At 39.9% G+C, this 24,493-nt stretch overlaps 1 protein-coding gene across 1 annotated transcript in view; it reads left to right on the top strand.

Annotated features, from left to right (window-relative positions):
• Positions 1-24,493, top strand: part of prdm6 (PR domain containing 6) — a 91,735-nt gene that overhangs the window by 6,684 nt on the left and 60,558 nt on the right. Inside the window, exons 3-4 of the mRNA XM_070963955.1 lie at positions 7,992-8,140; positions 9,309-9,467. Coding sequence (XP_070820056.1) covers positions 7,992-8,140; positions 9,309-9,467 — 308 coding nt within the window. The remainder of the gene's footprint in view (positions 1-7,991; positions 8,141-9,308; positions 9,468-24,493) is intronic.

Raw genomic sequence — 24,493 nt, 5'->3', positions numbered from 1 at the left:
TGTACAATTACACACATTACACATGATATTTTCTGAAGGGAGATCCAGATGATGTTTAGACCGAGATGATGTTTAGATTTTAGTTTGGTTATCTTATGCAAAAAATATTAATCGAAATATGTTTGTTCTGCAGCAGAATTCCTCTCTGTAAACATTGAGATTATAGTAAATTTGATCTAAAAAAAAAAAAAAAAAAAAAAAAAAAGGTGAACTCCATAAACATTGGATCATACATTTCCCATAATGCAAGTTGGCTGTTTTTTTCATTCTTTCTTTCCATGGTGAATGCCCATGACTGTGATGTCATGCATCCAGTTAGCAACACAGACTTTCTGTTATAAATTTGTAGTCTCAATGAACACGCTGATATAACCCTGATGATGTGAATATGATGTCATCAGGGTTATTTTTTTTCCAGAAGTGAGACACAGAAGACATAAAACTGTTTATACAGACTGAGTTGTGCTGCTTGTGATGAGTTACCTGGTTTCTGTGTGTGAGAATGCTCCCTTAAATATTCAGAAAATTGCATGGAGTTTGGTTGGTGGCTAAATTTTTGGTGGGGGGATTTTGATGGATGGATTTGGTGACAAACCTGACCACAGTAAGAATCTAGTTATTGTCTGATTTTATGTTTTATATTAAAACAGCTGACAGTCACTTTACTGATAGCAGCTTCCATTTCTGTTGTTTGAGTTTTGACAGGGAGCAGGCGGGCTTTGTTTCCATCCATTTCCATCTCTCTCTCTCTCTCTCTCTCTCTCTCTCTCTCTCTCTCTCTATATATATATATATATATATATATATATATATATATTTACTTACTAATATTTTGCATCTTCTGCCTCTGAAAATAACAACCACTCATTAAAATCACCCGATGATTTGGAGAAAAAAATACCATCACAATATTTATTAGCTGCAGGTTTTCTGTCTTTGTAATGTGAGAAATATAAAAGTGTATCTATGTCCCTGTTTTTTGTTTTTTTTAATTTAAACTGTACAGTATGACTTAAAATTCACACATCATCCACTATCATAGTTTTTAAGGCAATAGAAAGTTCAAACTTAATCAAAAACATGCATATTTTCAAATCAGTTTATCAAATCTACTGTCCCTGAGCAAAAATGGGCAAAAACATAGAATGGCTGGACTTTTCTATTCAATAAATTTTTTTTTGGTCTTCTAGATAAATAAAATATATGTGTAGAAGTTATCTGACAGCTGGAATGCATTTTGCCCGGATACAAAAAACACAGATCAGTTCTTACAATTTACATCTGGACGAAATGTCAGCTAGCAGTTCTATCATAATTTAATAAACACACACACACACGCACGCACGCACGCACGCACGCACGCACACACACACACACACACACACACACACACAGCCCTGTCTGTTAGTTTCCAGCCGCTGTGTCTAATAAACGTCCATGTTTAATGTGGCATAATGAAACATGTTTCATACTGCTGTCCCACTTGAATCCCTGCTCATCACTCTTCATACACACACACACAGACATAGTGGGCCCCTGACAGCAGTCAGGAAACAGTAAATATCTATAATTCCTCCATGTTTTGGGACACCTGTCCTGTATTATAAGATTACTGTGAATCACCATATTTTACTACTTCTCTTAGTTTAGCACTGTTACCAGCGCCACAAGGTGGCTGTTAAAGAGCATGTTGTTGTTTTTGTGTTCTGAACTTTAAGGTTCAACCAAACTGCACACAATACCTGCAGCTCGCTGTAAGACTGAGAAACATCATCTGCTCTGGTTCCTCCAACCAAACCAAAATGTGTACTGATTTTTTTTTTTTTTTTAGTGATTCAGAAAGTTCTGGAGTTGAGCTCATGGACAGCCGATTTCCTGGTTGAAAAGCCAACAAGATCTTTGTAAGGATTAAAAATGGGGATGTCATACGCCGGTGCCAGAGTCAGAAAAATGGTGACAGGTGTGGATGAGATCAATGCAGCTATACAGGCTGTTGTATGTCAACTTACAGGAATAACAACCCCATTAATTGCTCCGAACAACCACTGCCATGCCCACGTTGACTGAAAAATAAAGTCCGTGGAACAAACGTGTCACACTGATATATGTAGTTGCTCAAACTTTGAACAAATCAGTTGTTATGGAACAATCTAAGGTGTAGCTATAGAAATGTGCACACATATCATACAACTAAGTAGAATCTTACTCACATCCAAATGGGAATTATCTCCAATAAACTCCACCAGAAATATAAAGAAATATAGAGGAAAATGTTCGAACTTTACGCTTCACAAGAACAAAAATGTTGATTGTGAAATTGCCCTTGTAGTTGCACATATTCTTTAAACTTGGAACATCAGAACATTGTTGAGTCAATATTTTGCTCATTCCATTCTCTTCATTTTAACCACTTTCCTTTTAAAGGAGATATATTTTGCATATTCTTTATTGTAAATCTTTTCCCTTAAGGCAAATTCCTTGAATCTGTAAACCAACTTTGCACCAAGCTGATTTCTGATTTAAGTCGGGACAGGAATGTCAGTTTTTGGCTCATCCAGTGAATTGAATACCTGGAAAATATTGTTAAAAAAATTTTTTTTTTAAAGACATACAACCGAATAAACAGTGTAACTAAATCTCTAATAGTTGACAAATGCCCACCTGTCCAGTGTTATAAGAAGAAACTGCTACAAGAAGCATCTCCATCCCAGTTTCAAATCAAACACTATAAATCAATACCTGCAAACATGGCAGTCCAAGCCGGAAACAGTTTACTTTCCTAGGGGGGTTTGACTGTGAAGAAGTTCTCATTTTAAACTTATTACAGTTTATAAAGTTGTATGAAGTCTGTTTACTAGGCAGCAAAATCAAAACACATTTTATAAAGCTGTAAAGGCTAACATTTTAGAAAACAGATGACTACATCCACATCTGGCAGCCACTGAGCAACATTATCTCTCATGGGAGTTTGTGTCCTCCTAATGAATGCAAGTCCAATATTCACTCTCCTTTTAGCCCTGGTTTGGTCTCCACCAACGCTGAGAAGAGTGTCTGGCTCTTTAGCTGCTACATGCTCCACCTTCTTCAGCAGCTGTGTCTGTTTGGTGCTGAACGGGTCGTGCACAATGGATTGATCAGAGCTTGTTTGCTGCTGGTGGAAACACTGAGACGGAGCCATAAATCCAAAACCAGGAGCTAAATGAGGCTAAAATGCTCTGTAGAAGTTTGTTCAGTGTGCGTTTACAGAGTAAAAGGGCAGCCTCGCTGTGTGGTCCGTCCTCATCTGGACTCACAGCTGTGTTGGAAACAAATGCAGCTATTACCATCGATAGTCTTTATGACATGTGATGGTTTTGTTGAGGAGAGACCCAGGAGTTTGTTGCACAGCCTCAGGCATCCGACTGTTTGGTGCATGTGATGGAGGCAAGTCAGGAAATGATGTATTCCTGCATTTAATTGCTCTGGATTAGAGTCAGATTATATACATGTAGAAATGGAAAGTTGCACTTCAAAGTCTCGATACATACGAAGTTAGGTCACTGACATGCTGGATGCAGATGATCCAGGTGTGCTTTAAGAGACCCCCCCCCTCCCCTGCCGCAATTTTGTGGAAACTAAATTGTATGAAGTGCCCACAGACGTCGGGGAATAAAAACGGCGTCCGGCGCTCAGAGATCAGAGGCAGAGCGGACCTGTCTAAACACTGGCGATGGATGTAACAGAATACTGAGTTTGAATGATGGGCAGCGAGGAGAGCATGCCATAACAAGTTCACAGCCAGTTCATCAGTCTAAGAGAGAGGAAGAGAGGAACGGAGAGGAGGAAGGGGCAGTAGGTTTACTGAAATGAAGACAGCACTTTAGCGCCAGTGTGTTATTCTTTTCCTGTGGTATTAGTATATGCAGTCAGTTTAGGAGTAATGTTAGTATTTACCATTACAAAAAGCACGTGTGAACTTCACACATCCACATGTTGAACAGAATGTCACATAAATGTCATAATACAAGTGTTAAATTCACATACAATAAGCGCTTGTGTACCTCACATGTGAAAGAAAGGGCATTTCACGTATGAATGATCGTATTTCACACGTGAAAACATGAATTTCACGCATGTTTTTTTTTTTTTAAAGCCTGAAGTATGAGCACAGATGCTAGAAGGCCTCAAAATAAGTATGAAATGTACTTTTTCCAAACCTTTCCATACTGACCTTGGAATTAATAAGAGATCTTTATGCAGCAGCTGCCGTCTTAAATAGGAATTAATGCAAATATTAAAAATCAGTAAACAGTTTCCATATTATACACAATCCCAAAAATATAGACAAGTTGCCTCTTGGTGAGTTCCATATAGATATGAACTAGTAGTTTGACAAATAATTATTAACAAAATGTCTATTTCTGTAGATGGATTTTGCTCAGTTGTGCTGCAGACAGTTCAGCTTTTATCTCCTGACCACGGGATTTGGCTGAAAGCTCTGGAAAGTTTCTTGAAAATGAACCTTGCTGAAATTGTTTTTCAAATCTTGTGTACATTTTTCACATCTCATAAATCAGCCCTGTAGCAATAATAAATAAATAAATAAATAAATAATATTAGAAGCAGTACTAAAGGTACGACAAATGTTTGACCACGTCGTATATAAAGAAATTCCAGGATGTATTTGAATTTGTTGTAGTGTACACACACACACACACACACACACACACACACACACACACACACACACACACACACACACTGTGTGTATGTGTGTACTTCATAAGTGGTAGAAGTACTAAATGGCTGATAATAAGTGTAGTGTGTGAGTAGTAGAACTATGCATTTTTTCCTTGTTAATATTAACTTGTGTTTACTTGAGTTCAGCATTCAGTTTCAGTACCTACAGTATATCAAAAACATGGTTTTCTACTTCATTTAACAAAAGAGGCCAGAGTTCACATGTTTAACAGCGTGTAAACCTTTGCTCAACAAAGTTGACAGAATTATGGTTTTAAAGGAGGAACTATTTCATCGAAAAATAACTAAACACAGATACGAACCAGAGATGAGTTCCCCTGAGTTCCTCGCCTCCTGTCCATCTGTGTGTATTTGTAGCAGAGTTTGTACTGGCAGCTGCAGCATTACATGAATCAGTGTTCCAGTTTGTGTGAACGTGGATCCGATCCGAGCTTCAGTGTTACTCTGCGCTGAAAACACGAGTCAAACCTCACAGAGTCGAGCTCAGCAGCAGATCGACGACTCGCCTGTTGAGTTTTCACGTCACCAGCAGTTTGAGCTTGAGCTCCTCATCGTCTTCTCTGTCTCTCTGTCGTTTCTCTGCACTGCGAACCTTCTAATGAGGCCCGAGCGCTATGAAAACAATCTGAGTGTGTCGCTGTGGACGGATGATCACAGCTCATCTACAGCTGACACTGCTCTGTTCAAGCTCCGTCTGGATATTTAAATCTGAAAGTTGAAACTTCAGTGAAAGACATGTCTGGATTAGAGTCAAAACAAGAAATGTCTGACAGTCACTCACTGGGAGCTTTGAGAGTCTGCTGCATTGAAAATGTAGTAAAAGTAAAAGTATATTATTATTAAGTATAATAATGTTAAGTATAATCAGGAAAAAAATGTGTTTAAAATATTAAAAGCAATAAGACTTGATGCAGAAAAATGTCTCCTCTGACTGTTCTACTATTATATATCATATAAAAGCAGGTTTTTGCTCTTGTAGTTGGTTGTGATGGAGCTCATCTTGAACTATTTTATGTGGGACTGCAACTAATGAATATTTTCATTATGGATTAATCTATTGATTATTTCGATTTTTAACTTTGTAGAAATTCTGAAAACAGTGAGAAATGTCGTCACAGTTACCCCGAGCCTTCATAACGCAACAGTCCAAAGCTCCAAATCACTAAAAAGAAATGAAAATTATTCAAAGCAAAAGCAGCAAATCTTCACGTGAGCTGGAACCATCAAATGTTTTTACAAGGAAAATGACTCGAACAATTATCAAAAGAGGTGACAAATAATTCTTTATCAATCGACTGATTAATGGACTAATTACTTCAGTTGTTCACTGTTGGGTAGTTGGGTAGGTGATTTATACCAAACATTTCTAAAGAGCTTGGTCTGTACCAGCTCCATATGGAAAGTGTCCTGAGACAACTTCTGTTGTGATTTGGCGCTATACAAATAAAATTGAATTGAAAAAATTGAATTGAATTTCTATCATTATTCATTATTCATAAAAAGAAATGTGGAGGAGTAGAAGTACAAAGTGGCATGAACAGAAAAGACTTCAAGAAAGTACCTCAAATGTGTAGATAAGTGCAGTACTTGAGTAAATGTATTTAGTTACATTCCACCCCTGCTCTCAGCCGCATCCTGTGGCCTTTACCTGCTCACCATGTCACTCATTTAACAATATGAAAAATATTGTACTTATATAAAAACACGTGTTCTTGTATAAGTACCAGGCTGGAGTCTGAATGTGTTTAGCTTAGCTTAGCTTAGCTTAGCTTAGCTTAGCATAAAGACTGGAAGCAGATGCAAACAACAAGCCTGACCCTGTCTGAAGTTCAAAAATAGTTCTCCCAGCACCCCTAAATATGAATCTGTGTGTGTGTGTGTGTGTGTGTGTGTGTGTGTGTGTGTGTGTGTCATGTAGGGGTTTCTGCCTTTTCATATCTACACCAATTAACAATCTGCTTACAGGACCCCTTTAAACCCTGTGTGAAGAAGAGAGCTGAAGTGATTTCAGCAGGTTAAAGTAGATGTCTAACCCGAAACTGGAAAAAAAAATGACGTTTTTGTTTATTTTATTTGAATTAATTCCACGATCGAGGAGAATTCAGTCCGTAGAATTTTTCCCATTTGCTCGACTGTGAACCTGTTTTATGTTTTGTGGTTTATTAATGACCATAATATGTCTTAATTTACTTCAATCAATCATGGTGTAAAAGTGGCCGTCACTTTCTCAAACAGCGGATATTTCATTTTGGGAAAAAGAGAAAAAACCCAACATTAACATCCTGTTCCTCTCAGCCTCTCTGTGGCTCTGTGGGAGTTTTGTGTCCAGATAATAATCTCTCATTATGTTGCTGCAGTCAATTAACATCCATTACTGTCAGACTGCATCTCTGGGTAAATGTTGACACTCGCTAATTCCCAGCAAAATGCTGCTCGCCACATTTAACCTGGAAAAACAGTGAGCAGAGAGGACTTTTTTTCCTCATTTGGACTTTTTTAGGACGGTTTCAAACACAGCAGCTCCACGATCCTCCTTTTTCTTCCTGTTCCCTTTTTCTTCAGTTTCAGTTTTTTACTTTGTCAGAAGGTTATTTGATATGACCAAATGACATACTGGTCTTGTAAAGATTTAAATAATCCTTTAAATCTGACTTTTGACCATAAGCACCAATAAAAAAACAGTTCACTTCATCAGACAGAGCTGCAGATCATTCTTTAAGAGTCCTCAGAGCTCCAATAGAGGGAAATGAGTAATGTTAAGCTCCAGTAATTATCTCTACTACACTGCTGTTTCATAAAAAAATGTTAGATCGGTGTTATTTAAATACATTTTTATTCACAAGATGTAGTTGAGGTCCTTAAAAGTCTTAAAATGTCTTAAATTCAAGGTTAATGCTGCTTTTATTTCTTCAAATCATCTTGAATTAAAGGACTTGTTGCATTGCAGAAACACGTTACAGTAATGACACCTAAAAGAAATGAACACACACTTACCCTGAAATAGAAAAACAAATCACACTCATTGTTAAAACTGCAAGAATCCTGCAAGTGTTTAACATCATACACTGAAATCAGAGTGTAAACGCAGCATTTTGCTTCAAGCATTCTTTCAATTTAAAAAATGTATGTTATTAAAATAAATGTTATGTTTTAAAATTCTTTGCTGCACATGTACATTGTTTCAAGTGTATTTTTTAAATCTGTTTGTTATAAAAAGGAAGAATCAGTAAAATCTGCTCCTCTGTTTCCAGGTTGTGACATGTGCGCAGACAACAGGAACGGCGAGTGTCCGATGCACGGCCCTCTTCACTCATTGCGTCGTCTCGTCGGCACCAGCAGCACGGCGGCACCCGTCACCCTGCCGGATGTCCCTGATTGGCTCAGAGACCTGCCCAGAGAGGTGACACTTACTGTCTGTCTGTCTGTCTGTCTGTCTGTCTGTCTATCTGCTTATTTGGTTGAAGTGAGATCTTGAATGGAGGACTTGTGCTTGTATTTTTACAAAGTAGTATTGCTACTTTAACTTCAGTCAAAAAGTGTGATAAAGTAGCTCAGAAAACTGGGGCTAACATTGCCAACATGTCTGTGAAACTGGAGGAAAAACACTGCAGAGGAGCTGTGCATCGTCAGTTTACCAGCCTGGTTTGGGTCTATAGGAAAAAGAGGGAAAGAGACAGAGCTACGTAGAGGTGAACTGGTGAGGTGAAGAGCTCCAGAAGGATGTAATGAAGCAGAACGATACCCTTTGCCTCAGCTGTCCTGAGGACACACAGAGGACAGTGAATGCAGCATTGTCTCTGGTCAGTTTGTCACAGACAATGGTGGAGGAAGTACTTAAATCTGTTACTCAAGTAAAAGTTGCAATGAAGCAAAGTAGCAATTCTCTGTTACAAGTCCAAGTCCTGCATTCAGTAAAAGTACAAAAGTATTAGCATCAAAGCGTACTTGAAGTACTATCAGTAGTGTCATGCAGAAACGCCCATCTCAGAATCATATTATATCACAGCATGATAATTATTGATGCATTAATGTGTCAGTAATCAGTAATCAAATATCACAGCTGGTCAATGTGCAAATAAGTTTAATTACTTTATATACTGCTGGGTATCTTATCACTTATCTTACTTGTACTTAAGTCCAGTACTTGAGTAACTTGAGTTTAACTTTAGTTACTTTCCACCGCTGGTCACAGCTGCCGTTTGTTTATCTGCACAACACCAGTGATCCCACAGTGCACGCTGAACGTGTTACATGTACACACAACATCAGCTGGCTGTGGCTCACTGTGTGATGTGCTGCTGCAAAAACTTTATTAGACTCTTCCCTGGTGACATGTTTGGTGTTTTCCTGTCAAATTTCACTTTCAGCATTTTAACATTTTCCCACCAGTCATCAGGATCACTCTTTGTTCAGACAGACAAGGCGTCCCCAGCTGTTTTACCGAATGCACCTCAGCTGATAACCTGGTCAGAATACTGACCTGAGTAGTTTCAAAGTGCAAAGGAATAAATTGTATACTCAAAAATAAACTGAGTAAATAAAATATTTGCTCCGTGTTGTGCATGCAGGTGTGTCTGTGCACCAGTACAGTTCCTGGTCTGGGTTATGGCATCTGTGCGGCTCAGAGGATCCCTCAGGGAACCTGGATCGGCCCGTTTCAGGGAGTCCCTCTGCTGCTGGACAAGCTGCAGTCTGGAGCCATCAGAAACAGCAGGCACCTGTGGGAGGTAAGAGAGCGGGTGTGGATGTCAGGGTGCTGTCGTGCACATTTTGATGCGTGCTTGTGTCCAAAGAGCCTCACAGCATTATTTATTCTTACGATCAGTTGAATCCCTGTCAGGAGAAAAACAGGTGTGTGTGTGAGAATGACATTATGACTACACTGTGACTGAGCACACACCCTTCCCACCTTCAAATGTGAGTTAAACTGTAATTCATTAGCTTATTGTTATATGTTCCTGCTCCACATAAAATTAGATTTATTATTGTGGCCTTTAATATGCCACATTAAAGGCACACTGCCTTTCCCAATCAAACAAACCTGAGAGATTTTTTTTTTTTTTTTTTTTTGATGCCTCCACGTGTGGCCACTCGTTTCTGTCCTTATTTTTTCTTTCAGGAAGCAGACCTGTTAATTAGTGCAGGTCTTAAAAAGCATTAAAAAGCATCATATTTAGAGTCCTCTGAAATTTAGTTCACAAGTATTATGTATTGCAAGTAAGAGACAATGCTTCTGTGATTTATGTGTATGTGATTGCCGGCTGTCAAGAGACACTCGTAATTATTTTCAAATATATAATCCGTCCATGCATTTTTTGTCCAGGTTGCATTAATTACATTAAATTATATCATTAGAAATGATCGTTTTACACTCCGGGAAGTGCTGGAAAAAAAAGGTGTAATAATAAACAATTCAAATACATATCGTCCATTCAGGTTTTCCTTACGTTCATATTGTGACTGATATTTGGCAGGCATTCAATTTAAAAAGGTCTTAAAAAGTGTAAAGTGGAACTTTCCTGCAGACAACCCTGCACTGACTGTTCTGATTTTTGTGTGCATATGTGTGTGTGTGTGTGTGTGTGTGTGTGTGTGTGTGTGTGTCTGCGCATGCCTGTGGTCAGTGTCATGTCACCTCTCAGTCCATTGATCAGAGCAGATTGTATTTACATACAGTGGCAGGAGAAAGTCAATGTGGCAGTTATAAACAGCTGCTTTAGCATTCGAGGGAGAGATGGGGGGAGAGGGAGTGAGGGATGCTGGGGGACAGAGAGATAGATGAGTCCCCTGTGGCCGAGCTGGTAAAGGTCAGTCAGACGTCGGTTGACCGGACATCAGTCTCTCCGCTGTTGACCGCAGCAGCACATCAGGAGGAGAGGGGGGTGGAGATGAGTTTGGGGGGGCTGCAGAGGGTCAGAGGTCAGAGGTCGAGGGGGGTTGGGGCATGTGAGACATCATAGGCCAAGTCCAGCAGGAGCAAGGAGCTCGTCATGTCAGGATTTGTGCCTCAAACAGAGAACATGAAGGAGCTGGGTTAGTTCACTGAGCGGGATTTCACAGATAATCTGTTCTGTATGCAGACTCTTCAGTGCAGAGACGTCTACAGTCATTGGACAGTTACCTGTCGATCACTGCCAGCTGTTAAAGTCAAACAGCTGTTCGAGAGTCTTTGATATGACATGTGAGCAGGTACAGTTTTAAGAGGTATACGATCAAACTATATACAGTAGATTGTTTTTAAGTCCTGAGCTCGGTGGATTCATAAAGAGACATTTAGTCCTCCACCCAAACTCTATCTTTTGAATTTGAAACATTTTCCATTTTTCAATGTATTAAAATTTAATTCTCATGTAACTTAATTCTCTTAAAATTAAGACTTTATAATGTAAAATTCCATCTTTATTTTCTTAAACAACTTTTCCCCCAAATGTCTTGACTCTTTTGTTGAAATCTCTTGTTGTTTGTTAGATTTAAAATGTGAACGTCCAACCACACTGACCTTCATTGCATTGGCCAGACTAATATTTTTTTCTGACTAAAATATAATTGTGTAATTCAGTGTGTACGATTCTTTACACACAGATTCTTGTGTTTTCTTCAGTTTTTTGTTACACCTATTTGGATTTGATGCTTTGTTCATTCAAAAGTAATGAAAACACAGCAATTCTTAATTTCAGGTGATTATACACTCACAAAAACACAACTAGGAATATTATAATTTTAGACATTTCTGCCAGTAGATCCCCTTAACTCTTACCCAGTGAACCTTTGAAAAACTGCCATGTTCCTAGAAAATTACCACAATCAAACCGATGTTCACCTCAGGAAAAAGAGTTTATTTCTCCACATGTTATGTGGTATACAATATGTAGAGGGCGCAAAAACACCCAGAAGACTGGAAAAACTCTCCTCTAAAAATGAATGGAGGTTTTAGATATTAATAATTCCTGGATATGCAGTGAAACTCAGAGTAAAGACAAGCAAGAAGATAAACTTTTTTGTTATCTGCCATTTTTTGTAAGGGAATCACCCACATTTTATAGCATTTGTTGTAGTTGGACACAAGTCAAGCAGCGACCCACTGTGGGGTCCCAAACCAGCCTTTGAAACCCTCGACCCTGGAGAAATGCTGATCCGATAACCTGGCTCTAACCATCGGCAGTTTATCGGCTGCCGGGCTAAAACCGGTCATTAGGCCTATTGATGAAGAAGCTTTACACACAGATCCCATTAAAGCTCACTGGTTGTTAAACTCTCTTATTGATGCTCCCCAAAACAGGAAGAGATACTTGTCCTATAGCCAATCAGGGAGCTTGTGTCATGTTGTCTATGGTGTCCAGGAATGGCCAGTTTTAATTAAGACACTTGCCGTTACGTCTGGGTGGAACAGCGGAGGATTTTCTGGTCCTGCAGTATTTTACGACTCGACAAATTGATCTCCTCTGAGGCAGAGCTCAGTGTTTGAGTCGGAGTTTATGGAGGAATAACTCTTTAACCTGGAGCTTTATCACCTACTGTTTCTGTACTGCGGTGAAGAGTCATGAGGAAGAGATCTCAACACAACATTACTTTAATATCAGGATTATTTTTTGTGATCTTTAACCCCATATACTGTTTGTGGTTTGATGTAGGACAGTGGAAACAAGAGCCCTTAAAGCACATTTTCAAGGAAATGCTGATGAAGTAGACAAAGTTTAGCTTAGCTGATTAATCAGTTAATCATTTGATGGAAAACCATTTCTGTTCCTTTCTCTGGTTCCAGTTTGTGTAATGTGAGGATTTTCTCTGTTTTAAACTGAATACCTTTGGATTTTGGACTGTTGGTTGTAAAAAACATGAACTCTGAAGACGTCATTTTGAAGTCTGAGAAATGATAAAGTATTAATCTTTTTTTTTTTTTTTTTAAATAATTGACAAATGCATGATAATGATTATGTGCTGGTTGCCACTGAAATGTAGTTACTTTCTTATTTTACTGTCCTGTTTTAAATGTTTTACTTCAATATACTAAGAATTTTCAGTTAAATGTGCTGAAGTATCCAAAGTAAAGAACATCTTCACGCACTTTCAGATCGGATGAAGAACGATAGAAAGAAAAAAGAAATGAATGCTGGAAGGAATGTAACAGAAATGAGAAGGAAAAGGATAGAAGGAAAGTGATGTACAGAAATAGAGAATGAAGAAGAAAGAGGGGAAAAAGAAAACAAAAAAAGAGGAGCAAGGAAGGAAATAGGAGATAGACAAGAAAGGATAAAAAGTGCTATTTTCTGTGCTTGTCTGATGTTCAATGTAAATCAGAGTCTGCCAAGTGATCACTGCCTCTCAAATAAAGTTCCAGAAACTTAGCCTAGTTCCAAATGTCTGAACCAACACACACACACACACACACACACACACACACACACACACACACGCACACACACACACACACACGCCATGGTCCACATCTGTATCTTGGGTCCAAAGTCTCTGAAGCACAGTCACAGCAGAAATCACATGTGATGCCAAAGCATCAGTGTCCACTGGTGAGTGATGAGATGGTCAGGGAGCTCAAAATCAGACCCAGATATTGTCAGAGCCTGCTCCTGCTTGATGAGAGACTGTTTGGTAATACAGTTTCTAAGATGTTGTGATGGCTGAGAGTCTCAGACTTTCCCTCCAGTACACTGAGAAGATGATGAAATCCCATCTTATCTACAACCCAGATTCCAAAAAAGTTCAGGACACTGTAAAACACAAAAACAGAATGCAGTTTTTCCACAAATGAACTGTGTTTCCTGGCGTTTTTACGAAGTGTTCCTGAGTCCATGTAGAAATATTCTTTATCCAATCATGTGTCAATCTCAAACCTGTCTAAAAACTTTGGGAAAGCTTCAATAGGCAAGTGCTGCCCAGTCTATTTTGAATCTTTCCAAGTGAAGTCACATCACGCAGCTCTCCTCCGGTACATCAATGGTTGTGAAGAAGAGCTGTCTTTCAAATGGCAAGAAAATGGCAATAAGTGTGGATGAGATGGGTGCAGCTGCACAGGTTGTACTAAGCTGGCTGGCAGAAATAACAATTCTGAAATCACCATATTTCTTTGTTAATTGCTCCCAGCCAGCGCCCCTGGAAATGACGTTGACATCACGGGTACCCATGGTACCAATTTTCAAGGTAACCAGTAACTCAAGCCATGAGATAAATATGGTGAGAAATACATTCCCCTGTGAAGTGTAGTGAAAGAAAGTTTCCCATACAGCAAATACTGTATTCCAGTGAAGTACCAGAACCTCAGACTCATAACCGAGCCACATTACAGTACTTTTGTCTGACAGTACTTGTTGATGGAAGGGCGGGCAGTTTCTCATTTTCTCCCTGCCTGGATTTTCCCAAGGAGCCGAACCGGTGACCTCCCAGTCCGAACCTCGAGGTGGTCCTGATTGAAAAGAATGTGCAGTAAAAACATGAAAAACGTCCTGAAGTCACAGCTCTGACCTCGTCCTCTGGGGTTTTACTGGAGTTTTCTTTTGGACAGATCTGAGACTGGACAAGCTGTCAGCGCAGAGTCAGTGAAAACAGCCCCAAACATCATGAGTTCAGAGCAGCAAAGAAAGGAAAACTTCAGCTGCACAGTTTGAGGCAAAATATTGTGTTAGTGCGGGATGTTGATGAAACACATGAGGATTCAGAAAATTCCAAAATGCATGTTGGTATCTTGACTTTATAAGTCTTAAAACAGATAAATCAATTTTCTTGGTCTGTTTTGTATCACTGAATCACTGTTGTCCATCTGTACTCACCCGTTGGTCTGTCCATTTGTGTTTGTCTGTCTGTCCATCATCGTATTCCCACTGTATTCCCCACAGAATCCCCATTGACTTTTTGTTTTCCGTGGTTTGTGGTCACAGCATCCAGTAAAGGCTCTGTAATGTTTTCTTGACTGATGTCATTATTCAATGTTTGTCTAACAGTCTGTATTCTGGGTTTTATTAAAGGCTCTGATCACCATTGACATCATGATTTGATTACATAATCATCAATGGTTCAATGACAGATTGCCTCTTTTGGTTTCCTGTTGCTTGGATTTCAGTGAGGTGTTTGACTTTTTATCGATGGAAGCTTTGAATGAAAGCAGTGATGACCACACTGATATAAAGCAGCAATTCAGTGGTTTTTGAGTTTATCCAAAGAGTCTTCAGAACTCAAAGCTCATGGATACTGTGGTACAAAACTGTGAATATGAAAAGATTCAAGAGTAAAGGAAGTCAAGGAAGTCCACATTTGGAGGAAGGTAAGGAGGACGGATTAGTCAAACAAACAGGACTGACACCCACGAGGCCACTGTTCATGTCCTGTGCGAAACCTAAAGTCAGCACTGACCTAATTTAAGTTACATAACCTGCTGACTCTACATCACGTACGCAACGGTAACATACTTTTTTTAACCCATGATCTTTTCCTACATCTAACCAAATAGTGATATGAACCTCAGCAAATTGCGATTGTTTCACAGCACAAAAGGACAAAGGTCCACCTTTTTGCTCATACTGTCCAACAGTGATAAATGATGTTTTAAGAGTCGTTGGCAATCGGTCCTTTCAGTCATTTAGGTGTGAGGATGTGTTGGCATGATGGTACATTGGAACAAAATAAACAACAGTGCGTGTGTTCATGGTAATGAAGAAACATGTCACCCGGTTACAGTGTGGCTCACTGAAGTGGTTTAAATCATTTCTGAATGCAGTGGTGCTACCTATGAAGTATCTGAAAAAGGCCCATGCCTTCTTTTCTGTGACAATGCATATGCATTATTTGGTGTTTCAACACCATTGCTGTTACCATTCAGGTCCGTGGCCTCAGGTTTGTGGCCGTTCACTTGGTCTGCTGCCAACTTGTCTTTTCTCCCTCTTCTTCTTCTTGAGCTTCTTGCCCTCCTTGGTCTTGTTCTTTAGGGGTTTAGCCTCCACAACAGTGTCCACAACTTCCTCCACGGCTTGATCTTCTGTTTCAAGATGATTTTTGTCAGCATTTTTCCTCTCTGTTGGAGACCCTCAGCATAGACACATAAGCAAACCTACGTCGGATGGAAAGATCCTTCAATGAATCCATTCAGATCTGTTATTGCCCAGTTCCCTTTAGCATGGCATCCAACCCAATGTCTCACTCTTGGAACAAAGCCACATAAAGAGTGCACACTTCTGTACTTGAAAGACAATGGTTGGGTGTCCGGGTGCACCATAGGAGTTTAACATGCCAACCCTGTATGGCCTTAACCATGGTTTGGCCTCTCTCTCCCCTCATGTCACATCATCATGTATCTCTACCATCCCTGTCAAATTTAAAATTTAAAAAAACATTTCTGGCTTCCAGAGATCATGCGATTTGAAGATCAGGCTGTGGCCACTATAAACCACCACTCATCCCTGTGCTGTTTGGTTAAACCCACTCGGTGAGTCGGGTTAACTCAGTTCATTTCTCTTCTCTGTGTGACATCACCCTCTAGGCTTGGTAACCGCAGGGGTTCGAGAACAGACTGGGGTTTTCCATCAAGACCTTCATGTTAGAATAATATAGAGTGTGTGTGTGTATGTGTGTGTGTGTACATGTGTGTAGACTCTTCATAATCCAGCAGCATGTTTGATCAGTGTGTTTTTACACAGTGATAGAGCCGCTGGTTGTTTCCTCTCCTGTGTCCAGTATCCTGTATCCTCCAGTATCTGTAGGGTCATCACATGCTGTGAGCTACAGCACAAATGCTTACGTGTTCTCATCATGTCACAGGTTTGAAACCACCTCTGGATGTTTTTCACCTTCTGTTTATCAGCGTGATTGCTCATCAGTAAAATTAGCTTTGCACTTGACTGGGCAGGCATGTTCAAGAATGGTCTTTCCAAATCAAGCATACAGAGAATTCTTTTGCAATCATGGAGTATGACAAGAATTATCTACTTCCTGATTTGGCATCATCTGTATTACATTTATGCACCTTATTTATCCTCCCTGTCCCAAAGGAAGAAAACTTCACTCTGACTACTGACTGTTGTTGACCAGCTGTTGTTAACGGCTTGTCAGATTGATGAGCTGATGAAGGCAGATCAAGGATGAGATGGATGGGAGTCAGTGATTCTGTACAGGATATTTATACCCATGCTCCACCTTCGAAACCTACAGTATTACATAGGCCTACAAATACAGCAATTCTTCTTATTCCAGTTTCTATTTCCTTTGTTTCAGGAAAACAGGTCCTCATACCTCATCAACTGAGCAGGTCAATTGCCAATGATTCCCAAAATGACATATAGGATTGCTAGAGAGTACCAGGGACAAGCATACCAGACCTTCATCATGCTGGACCTTCATCATCACGTGGTTAATATTGTGAAATGGTCAAAATTTAGATTTAGTTTTAGAAAAAGATCATGGTTTTGATTAAAAACATTACTGTTATCCCTGTTACACAATGTCAGTACCTTACGCAAGTTAAAATAAGTCGCCATTGACTTTCAACAGCAATCTTTTGGGTGAAAGGCCTTAGTTTGTTTGAGCCATGTATCCACCTCATATTCTTCCGGATGCGGACTTGTTTGCACTGCTTTATCTTGACCCTTCTGTCCCACTGTTTTTGCTGTTTTTGGCTTTTTTCAGTACTGAATTTTCCCAGTGTGGATCAGTAAAATCTTGTCTTATCTGGATGAGGTAGGTCAGACCAGAGGTTGGCGCTCACTGGGACAAAGGGGTGGGGTTTAGTGGGACAGGTGGGCAGAGTTGATGGATGGTCAAGTTGGAGTCATACCAGTGGGTTGGGGTCAAAGACTGTATAAAACATGGACATAGTGTCCATGACATCACCCATTGGTTTCTGTAGAGCCATTCCAAGCTCTGTAACAGTGGCTGTGGCAGTTGCCGTCTTGGCATTGAATGGTGAAATAGTCCAGTGGGTGGGGTTACCTCAGTCCTATGAATGATGTTGCAGCAGTGATGTTGGTGGTGGTACGTCTGTCTAGTGGGTGGTCCTTCATCAGCCCTGTGGGTGGTGGTATGTCACTCCTGTGAGTGTTGGTGCGTCAGTCCTGTGGGTGGTGGTACACCAGTTCTATGGGTGGTGAGAATCCATGTCCCAATGGTGGTGGTACATTAGTCCTGTGAGTTGTGGTCCCTCAGTCCTGTGGGTAGTGGTACATCAGTCCTGTGGGTAGTGGTACAGTACATCAGTCCTCTGGGTGGTGGTACATCAGTCTGGGTGTGTTGGTGCGTGACGCTCTGCTGCTCCTTGCTGCTCCTCCTTGTTGTGTGAGAAAGCAGCAGCTCTGCCTTCAGACGGGAAACCGGCTGCTGTTGACACTGAGGTGAATCAGGGTCGGTTATCCAAATATTATCCATTTCTCTGAACGATTATTACCCCTCTGATTTATGAGTCTGCTTGCTGCTCGCTGAGAACACAGTTTCAGATGGTGAGGTGACGCTTGCTGGATGCGTGGAGGCCCAGACTGTTGCTCTTGGGCATGGCAGCAGCAGCGGTGATGGCAGCGATGGCTGCAGGGTTTATGAGGCTTATTGCTGAAAAATGGACCCCTCAACGACAGATTGTGTTTTGAAAAACTGAAAGATCTGAAAGTCTAAATACCAGTGTGTCGAAGACAGGATGAATGAGAAGGAGCCTGTCTTTATTTTGCTTTTATTTAACCATTTCATTTCACCTGGCAAGTTGGCCATGAACACACTCTCTGGTCACAGAAGATTTAACATCCAGAGTGGTAACAGACAACAGAAACAGATGGTGATTGTGTATGAACAGAGGTTCATACACAATCACTCACAATATATATATATATATATATACACACAATATATCACTCACAATATACACTGTTATATTGAGGGAGATGAAGCAGAAGGGATGAATGAGACAAAGGAGAAGAAACTGAGGATTCATGTTAAGGAGGAAGTGCAAGAAACAGTAAAACAAAAAGGAGATAAAGATATGAGACATTGATTGAACATAAAGCGGATCAGTGTGGTTTAGAGAGATTTAAAATACACATTTTAGAGAATGTGTTATCCACAAGGGATATCTCACATGTTTGCGTCTCTATAGCAAGAGCTTAATTGGTCATGTGCAATTCTTTAGCAGCACTAGTTATTTTAGGGCAGTTTAGAGGTGGCCCTGATGATACTGACTGGTTGAAAGAATAAGGCTGGTGTTATTTTATTTAAAAAAAAAAAAAAATCACATGAAAAGACCAAAACCATCAATGTTTACTGAGTCACTCAGTTCTTTCTGACATCTCAAGCCCATTGGTTCGTACTGAAGACTTCAACATTTTACAGAAAGTTTAACTGGAGACTTTTTAAAAACAGCTCACAAAAAGAAAGAAAAGAAAAGCTGACTGTTAATGCAGAACAGTGGTTCTTTCTGCCAGACTGTTCTGCAATGACACGTCACAAACATGTATTGTAGGTTGTGTGTTGTGAGACCATGCTTTAAATGCTCTTACCTTCACAGTATTAAAATATTTTTCTGTTTTTCTGACAGACATTCCTGCAGTTTAGAAAATAGATGATTTTTTCCCCTTTCTCTGGGATATTACAGGGGTTAGCCACTTTGGCACCTTTTGTATAGGAGGTGAAGCAGTGGTGTTTGGGGGACACATAGCCTCACTCCTTCTAAGATCCTGGTTACTGCCTTGTTGCAGAGCTCTTTTACAACTCACAACTGCTGCTGATTAGCATTCGGCCTGAAATAAACCCTCCTTTATTACGGAGTCAGTTACTTCAGAATTAAAGTCCTCCTTCATGAGGCGTCCACCCTTTTGTTCACCACCTGCAGGAGGAGGATGAGACATGCAAAGATTAGGAAAAAGAGGAAAAGGTGAAGGAGGAAGGAGATGGGGAGGAGGGAGTGAGGAGGAGACATGGTAAGATAAGGAGGAGGAGGCCGATGAAGAGAGCAGATAACAGTAGAATTAGTGGAGTTGCATTGATTAGCTGTAGAACAGAAGTGTGTGAGCATTGATCGGATCTCAGGAACAGTTTTACAGGATTTGGACTGAAAAAGAAGAAGGGGACAACAACGTGTTCTGTAGAGAAGAAGAAGAAGAGACTGACAGTTGGACTTTTTCTGACACTGATGTTCTGTCTGCAGATACTACTGATTGGTTACTGAGCATCTGAGCATCCTCTGTGCTGATGAGAAAAACAGCTGTTGTGTTGCATTGACCAAGACAACCAGTCAGAAACTAAAACATACCATCCTATGGTTGACAATGTAGATGTTGCTGAAGTGGTGCGTTTGGTGCTGGTGGCCGCTCCAACATGTAATATTTGAGAGATGATCCCTGAACAGAGAGCTTAATGTTGCAAGAACAGCCTAGATACACATTTTCCTTTACAAAGTGTCCTTGTCTGCTTTTTACTTGTTGTCAGAAATTTACCTTCTGACAACATGTAGTGGCTCATGAATACAGCGCTTTTCAGCAGCTGGCTCTCTGTCCTCAAAAGATTTCTGCCTGTCCTTGCATGCACCACAGCAGCAGGCTTTTTAATGAACCCAGGCCATGCTGCAGAAGTGTACTCAGGGTGTGGTCAGTCCACTCTGATATCACTATCTGAGTCCATCGTTTTACAACAGAATTAACGTCATCTTATCTTTAAGATGCTTTTGGTTTTCATCCAGAAGAGGTCAGAGAAAACACTTAGCTTGGCCTTCATTTCCTTATTACCGGGATGATTAAAAAAGGGGGGACTGGAGAATCGGGACTGAAATCTTGAAATCTGATTACTCAGATTTTCTGGTCTGTGATTGACTTGTCGCCTGAAATGTACATTTTAGAATATTTTTACCTTTTCGGTAAAGTTTATTAAAGGAAAAACCCTCGAAAGCAGTTTTCTGAAATACTCTCTAAAGCAGATACAAGTCTCTGTATGACCCTCCTGCAAACAGCTAATTCAGTCATGCACAGAGATGGCTCAATAAGTTATTCTTGGGGGAACATTGTTTTTGTGAGTCTTGTTAACGTGCGAATTTACCTTCTTTTCTTCTTCAAATTTGAAAATACTGAATCTTGTCTCCAGATATAACCTCACAACAGCCGGGGTCAAAAACCAAAACATCATAATCCTGAGAAAACTCAGAACGACCTGCGGACCTCTGCTGATGGAGAATTTGAGATGGTTTTGGGTTAAAAAGCTTCAAATGCACTCCTGTATGATTGTGTGTGTGTGTGTGTGTGTGTGTGTGTGTGTGGGGGGGGGGGGGGGGGGGGAGTGCAAGTGTGTTGCAACACCTTAAGACATGATAACTCACAGCTGCATTAGTGACTTACTGACACATACACACGTCACGCACCCAGTGATAAACACGTTTAACACGCACAGACACACACACACACTCGTCACACACACATCGTCGTCTGATGGTGAAGCAGCCATTTACATGCCAGTGTTGCTTCAAGGCTGCAGTTAAGTGTTTTTAACTGATAACTGAACCCACATTCCTGTCTGGAAACACGCGCACACACACACGCGCGCACACAGGGTATCTCTGTAGCGTCTGTTCGGTTCAGACAAGGAGAAGATTTACTCTCTCTAATAAGGTCAAAAGGTCAAAACACTGTTAGTAAATTTCAGACACACTTTATCTCTCTCACTCACACACATGCACATATAGACATACACACACACTCATGCACTCAGCTGCTGGTTGAAGCTGTGCAGATCACTCACCGACAGCCGTCGAGCTGAAATAGAGAGTGTGTGTTCTACACAAAAAGGGCACAACAAGTTTTTGTTGTCCTTGAGAGTGGATTCATTATTATTTGGAATAGTCATTTAAATTCATATTTCAACATTTGTTCAGACTAATATGAAGAGATCGGTTCCACACTGTGGACTGTCTGTGCAGTGAGTATGAAGCTATAGCCAGCAGCTGGTTAGCTTAGCATAAAGGAGGAATCAGCTAGCCGGGCTCCATCCAGAAGTAACAAAATCCACCTACCAGCATCTCTGAAGCTCACTAATGAATGTGTTATATGTTTGTTAAGTCCCAGTAGTGGTAGAAGTACTCAGATTCTAAAAAAAAATAAAAGTACCATACACCAATCTAAAAATACTATCAAAAGTAAAAGTTCTCATTCTACAGAAAACTGATTTGATTTTTATTAGATTGTTCATACTGATGCATCAATGTGTAAGTAATTTACTGCTCGATGTGGAGCTAGTTTTAACTACTTTGGTCCAGTGGTTCCCAATGTAGGGTGCTGGCCACTCCAAAGGGTCAGATAAATCTGATTAATGAGAGAAAAGAAGAAAAAACAAAGTTCTGATACATAAATCTGTTCTCATAATCTAATATTGGATCTTTTAGACAGCTATTTAAATGAAACCATGTGAGAAGTTCAGAGGTGAAACGTCGCTTTGGTGGAGCTGCTGACAACTCAGACATCTGAAATGTGATGAGGCACCCAAAGTAGACACCGCTTGATTGTACAGGGCCACAAACCAAAAAGCTTGGGAGCCAGTGGTTAGTCTGTATGCTGTATTTTATAAGCTTCTATGTCTGAAGTCTGAAGCTGAAAGGTATGGACTAACTAAAGCTGTCAAATACGACTGCAAGTACCTCAAAATGGTACTTAAGTACAGTATTTAGCTACTTTCACTGTTTAACGCGAACTAAAAGTGAAATATCAATATGACAGTTCACCTCTCTAAAGGGGTTATGTGCTGGATTATTTGTTGGCCGGGAGCCTTCGCCTCCTGGAGTTTATGCTTGTTACTCAGTTAGCTTTAAAGGCTGGTTGAGCTGTTTCCAGTCTTCACGATGAGCCAAGACAAGCAGCGGCTGGCTGTAGCTTCATATTTACCATGCAAACACGAGAGCTATCAATCTTTTCATCTCACTCTCTCTCTCACCAGAAAGCAAATAAGTGCATTTCTCAAATGTGGAACTTATCCTCTAAATATCGACCTCACCACCAAACTGTGCAGGCGTGAAACATGGCTCTGTTTGTCACTCTTTTTTTTCCAGGATCTTTTTTTTTTTTTTGTCATTCAAATTTTTATTTGTTTTAACATAATATCTTTACAGACATTTTCAAATGACACAAATGTGGCATATACAAATTAATAAATGGAGAAACAGATCGGATATGAGAAAATAAAATTTAAAAAAAAAGAAAAAACCTCATCTAACAGCTTAAAGGCAGCTCCCACCCCCGGCACCCCTCATGATTCATACACATTCAAAGCATATATAAACACAATTACAGGCATAATAATACCTATCCTTCCCACCGTTCCTTGCACCCCTCCATGGTGTCACATCCTTTATGTAGTCCACAAAGACATCCCATACCTGACTCGTCTTACTCTGAATATTATTAACCCTGGCAATCATCTTTTCAAAAGCAGAAACCATAGGGCAGTCCCATATGGCATGAAGGAATGTGCCCAACTCTTTATGACATTTGTTTGTCACTCTTGTCCATTGTGAGTACAAAGATAAACAGCTGGATGGAAAATGAAACCAATGTGTTTCATCATATTTTTATTAATTAACTAAATTAATATTTGGAACATTTTGAGCACATATTGATGGTTTAAGAAGATTTTTTACATATGAGTCATGTTAGTGTACAAAGCAGTAAATCATATTTTCATTTTAAATACAATTAAAGGCAATTGTTCATATAATTAGTTTGTCAAATGCTTGATGCTTATTTTATTTTATTGCATATTATTGTCACATTGTTTCTCATAGGTTCACGTGCTGCATCTTTAACGCTTTGTTATGCAGAGGAGCAACAAATACAAACGTGCAGGCTGATGCCTCCTCAGGGAGCAGACTAAATGCACATTTTATATGTTCTACTACATATATAAAATTAATAAAAATTGGAGTTTTACTTTAACATAGAATATTTTTCACATACTCATGTGCGTGCGCACACACACACACACACACACACACACACACACACACACACACACACACACACACACACACACACACACACACACACAGTGACAGAGCTGTAAGTGAAGCACTGACAGTGGAGATCAATGAGTGAAAGAGTGAGCTGTAATCCACCCTCTTAGAAACATTCACAGTCTGTCAGTGTAGCGTGTGTGTGTGTGTGTGTGTGTGTGTGTGTGTGTGTGTTAATCCTTCCCTCTTACCTCCAGTCTTCTGGTTCTTGTAAATCTAAAGAGGCAGAGACAGACAGATGAGACTCTCTGTCTCTCTGACGTCCTCCACTTCAGTTTCACTAAAAAGCTGAGAGTGAATAAATAGTTTCATTCTATTTTCTGTCACACTGTGACATCTTCATTAGGCCTGCAGTTCATTAAGAGTTCAAATATTCACTTATTCAAATCAGCAAGGTCATGGAGTGCTCTGGTAGTTGAGAGGTTAGAGCACATTGCATGTCACTTGTTTCCCGTCTGCTTCTTCATTGCTTTGCTGAATGTCCAATAAAAGGGAAAATGCCAGAAAAATAAAGTACATTTAAATGTATGTAAGGACTTCTTGAATAATCCCCCAAAATGTCCTTGATTCTGCCTGATTCTGAAATGTCCTGTACCTCGTATTAATTATTGCAACCCAAAATGATTCATTTTGTACCTTTGGAAACTTTGAATTGACAAAAGAATTTAAAAGACATTTCAGAGATTTTGATTCAAGTTTGTGTTCAGTTTTTAAAGTTGGACGCACAAATGATACTGCAGAGTAAGGTTTTAGTTTTTGCACTTTTAAAAGACACCAGAAAAAGATCTG

The sequence above is a fragment of the Chaetodon trifascialis genome, chromosome 6, assembly GCF_039877785.1.
Source record: "Chaetodon trifascialis isolate fChaTrf1 chromosome 6, fChaTrf1.hap1, whole genome shotgun sequence".
Classification (NCBI taxonomy): Eukaryota; Metazoa; Chordata; class Actinopteri; order Chaetodontiformes; family Chaetodontidae; genus Chaetodon; species Chaetodon trifascialis.
This window is presented reverse-complemented; position numbering and strand designations above follow the sequence as displayed.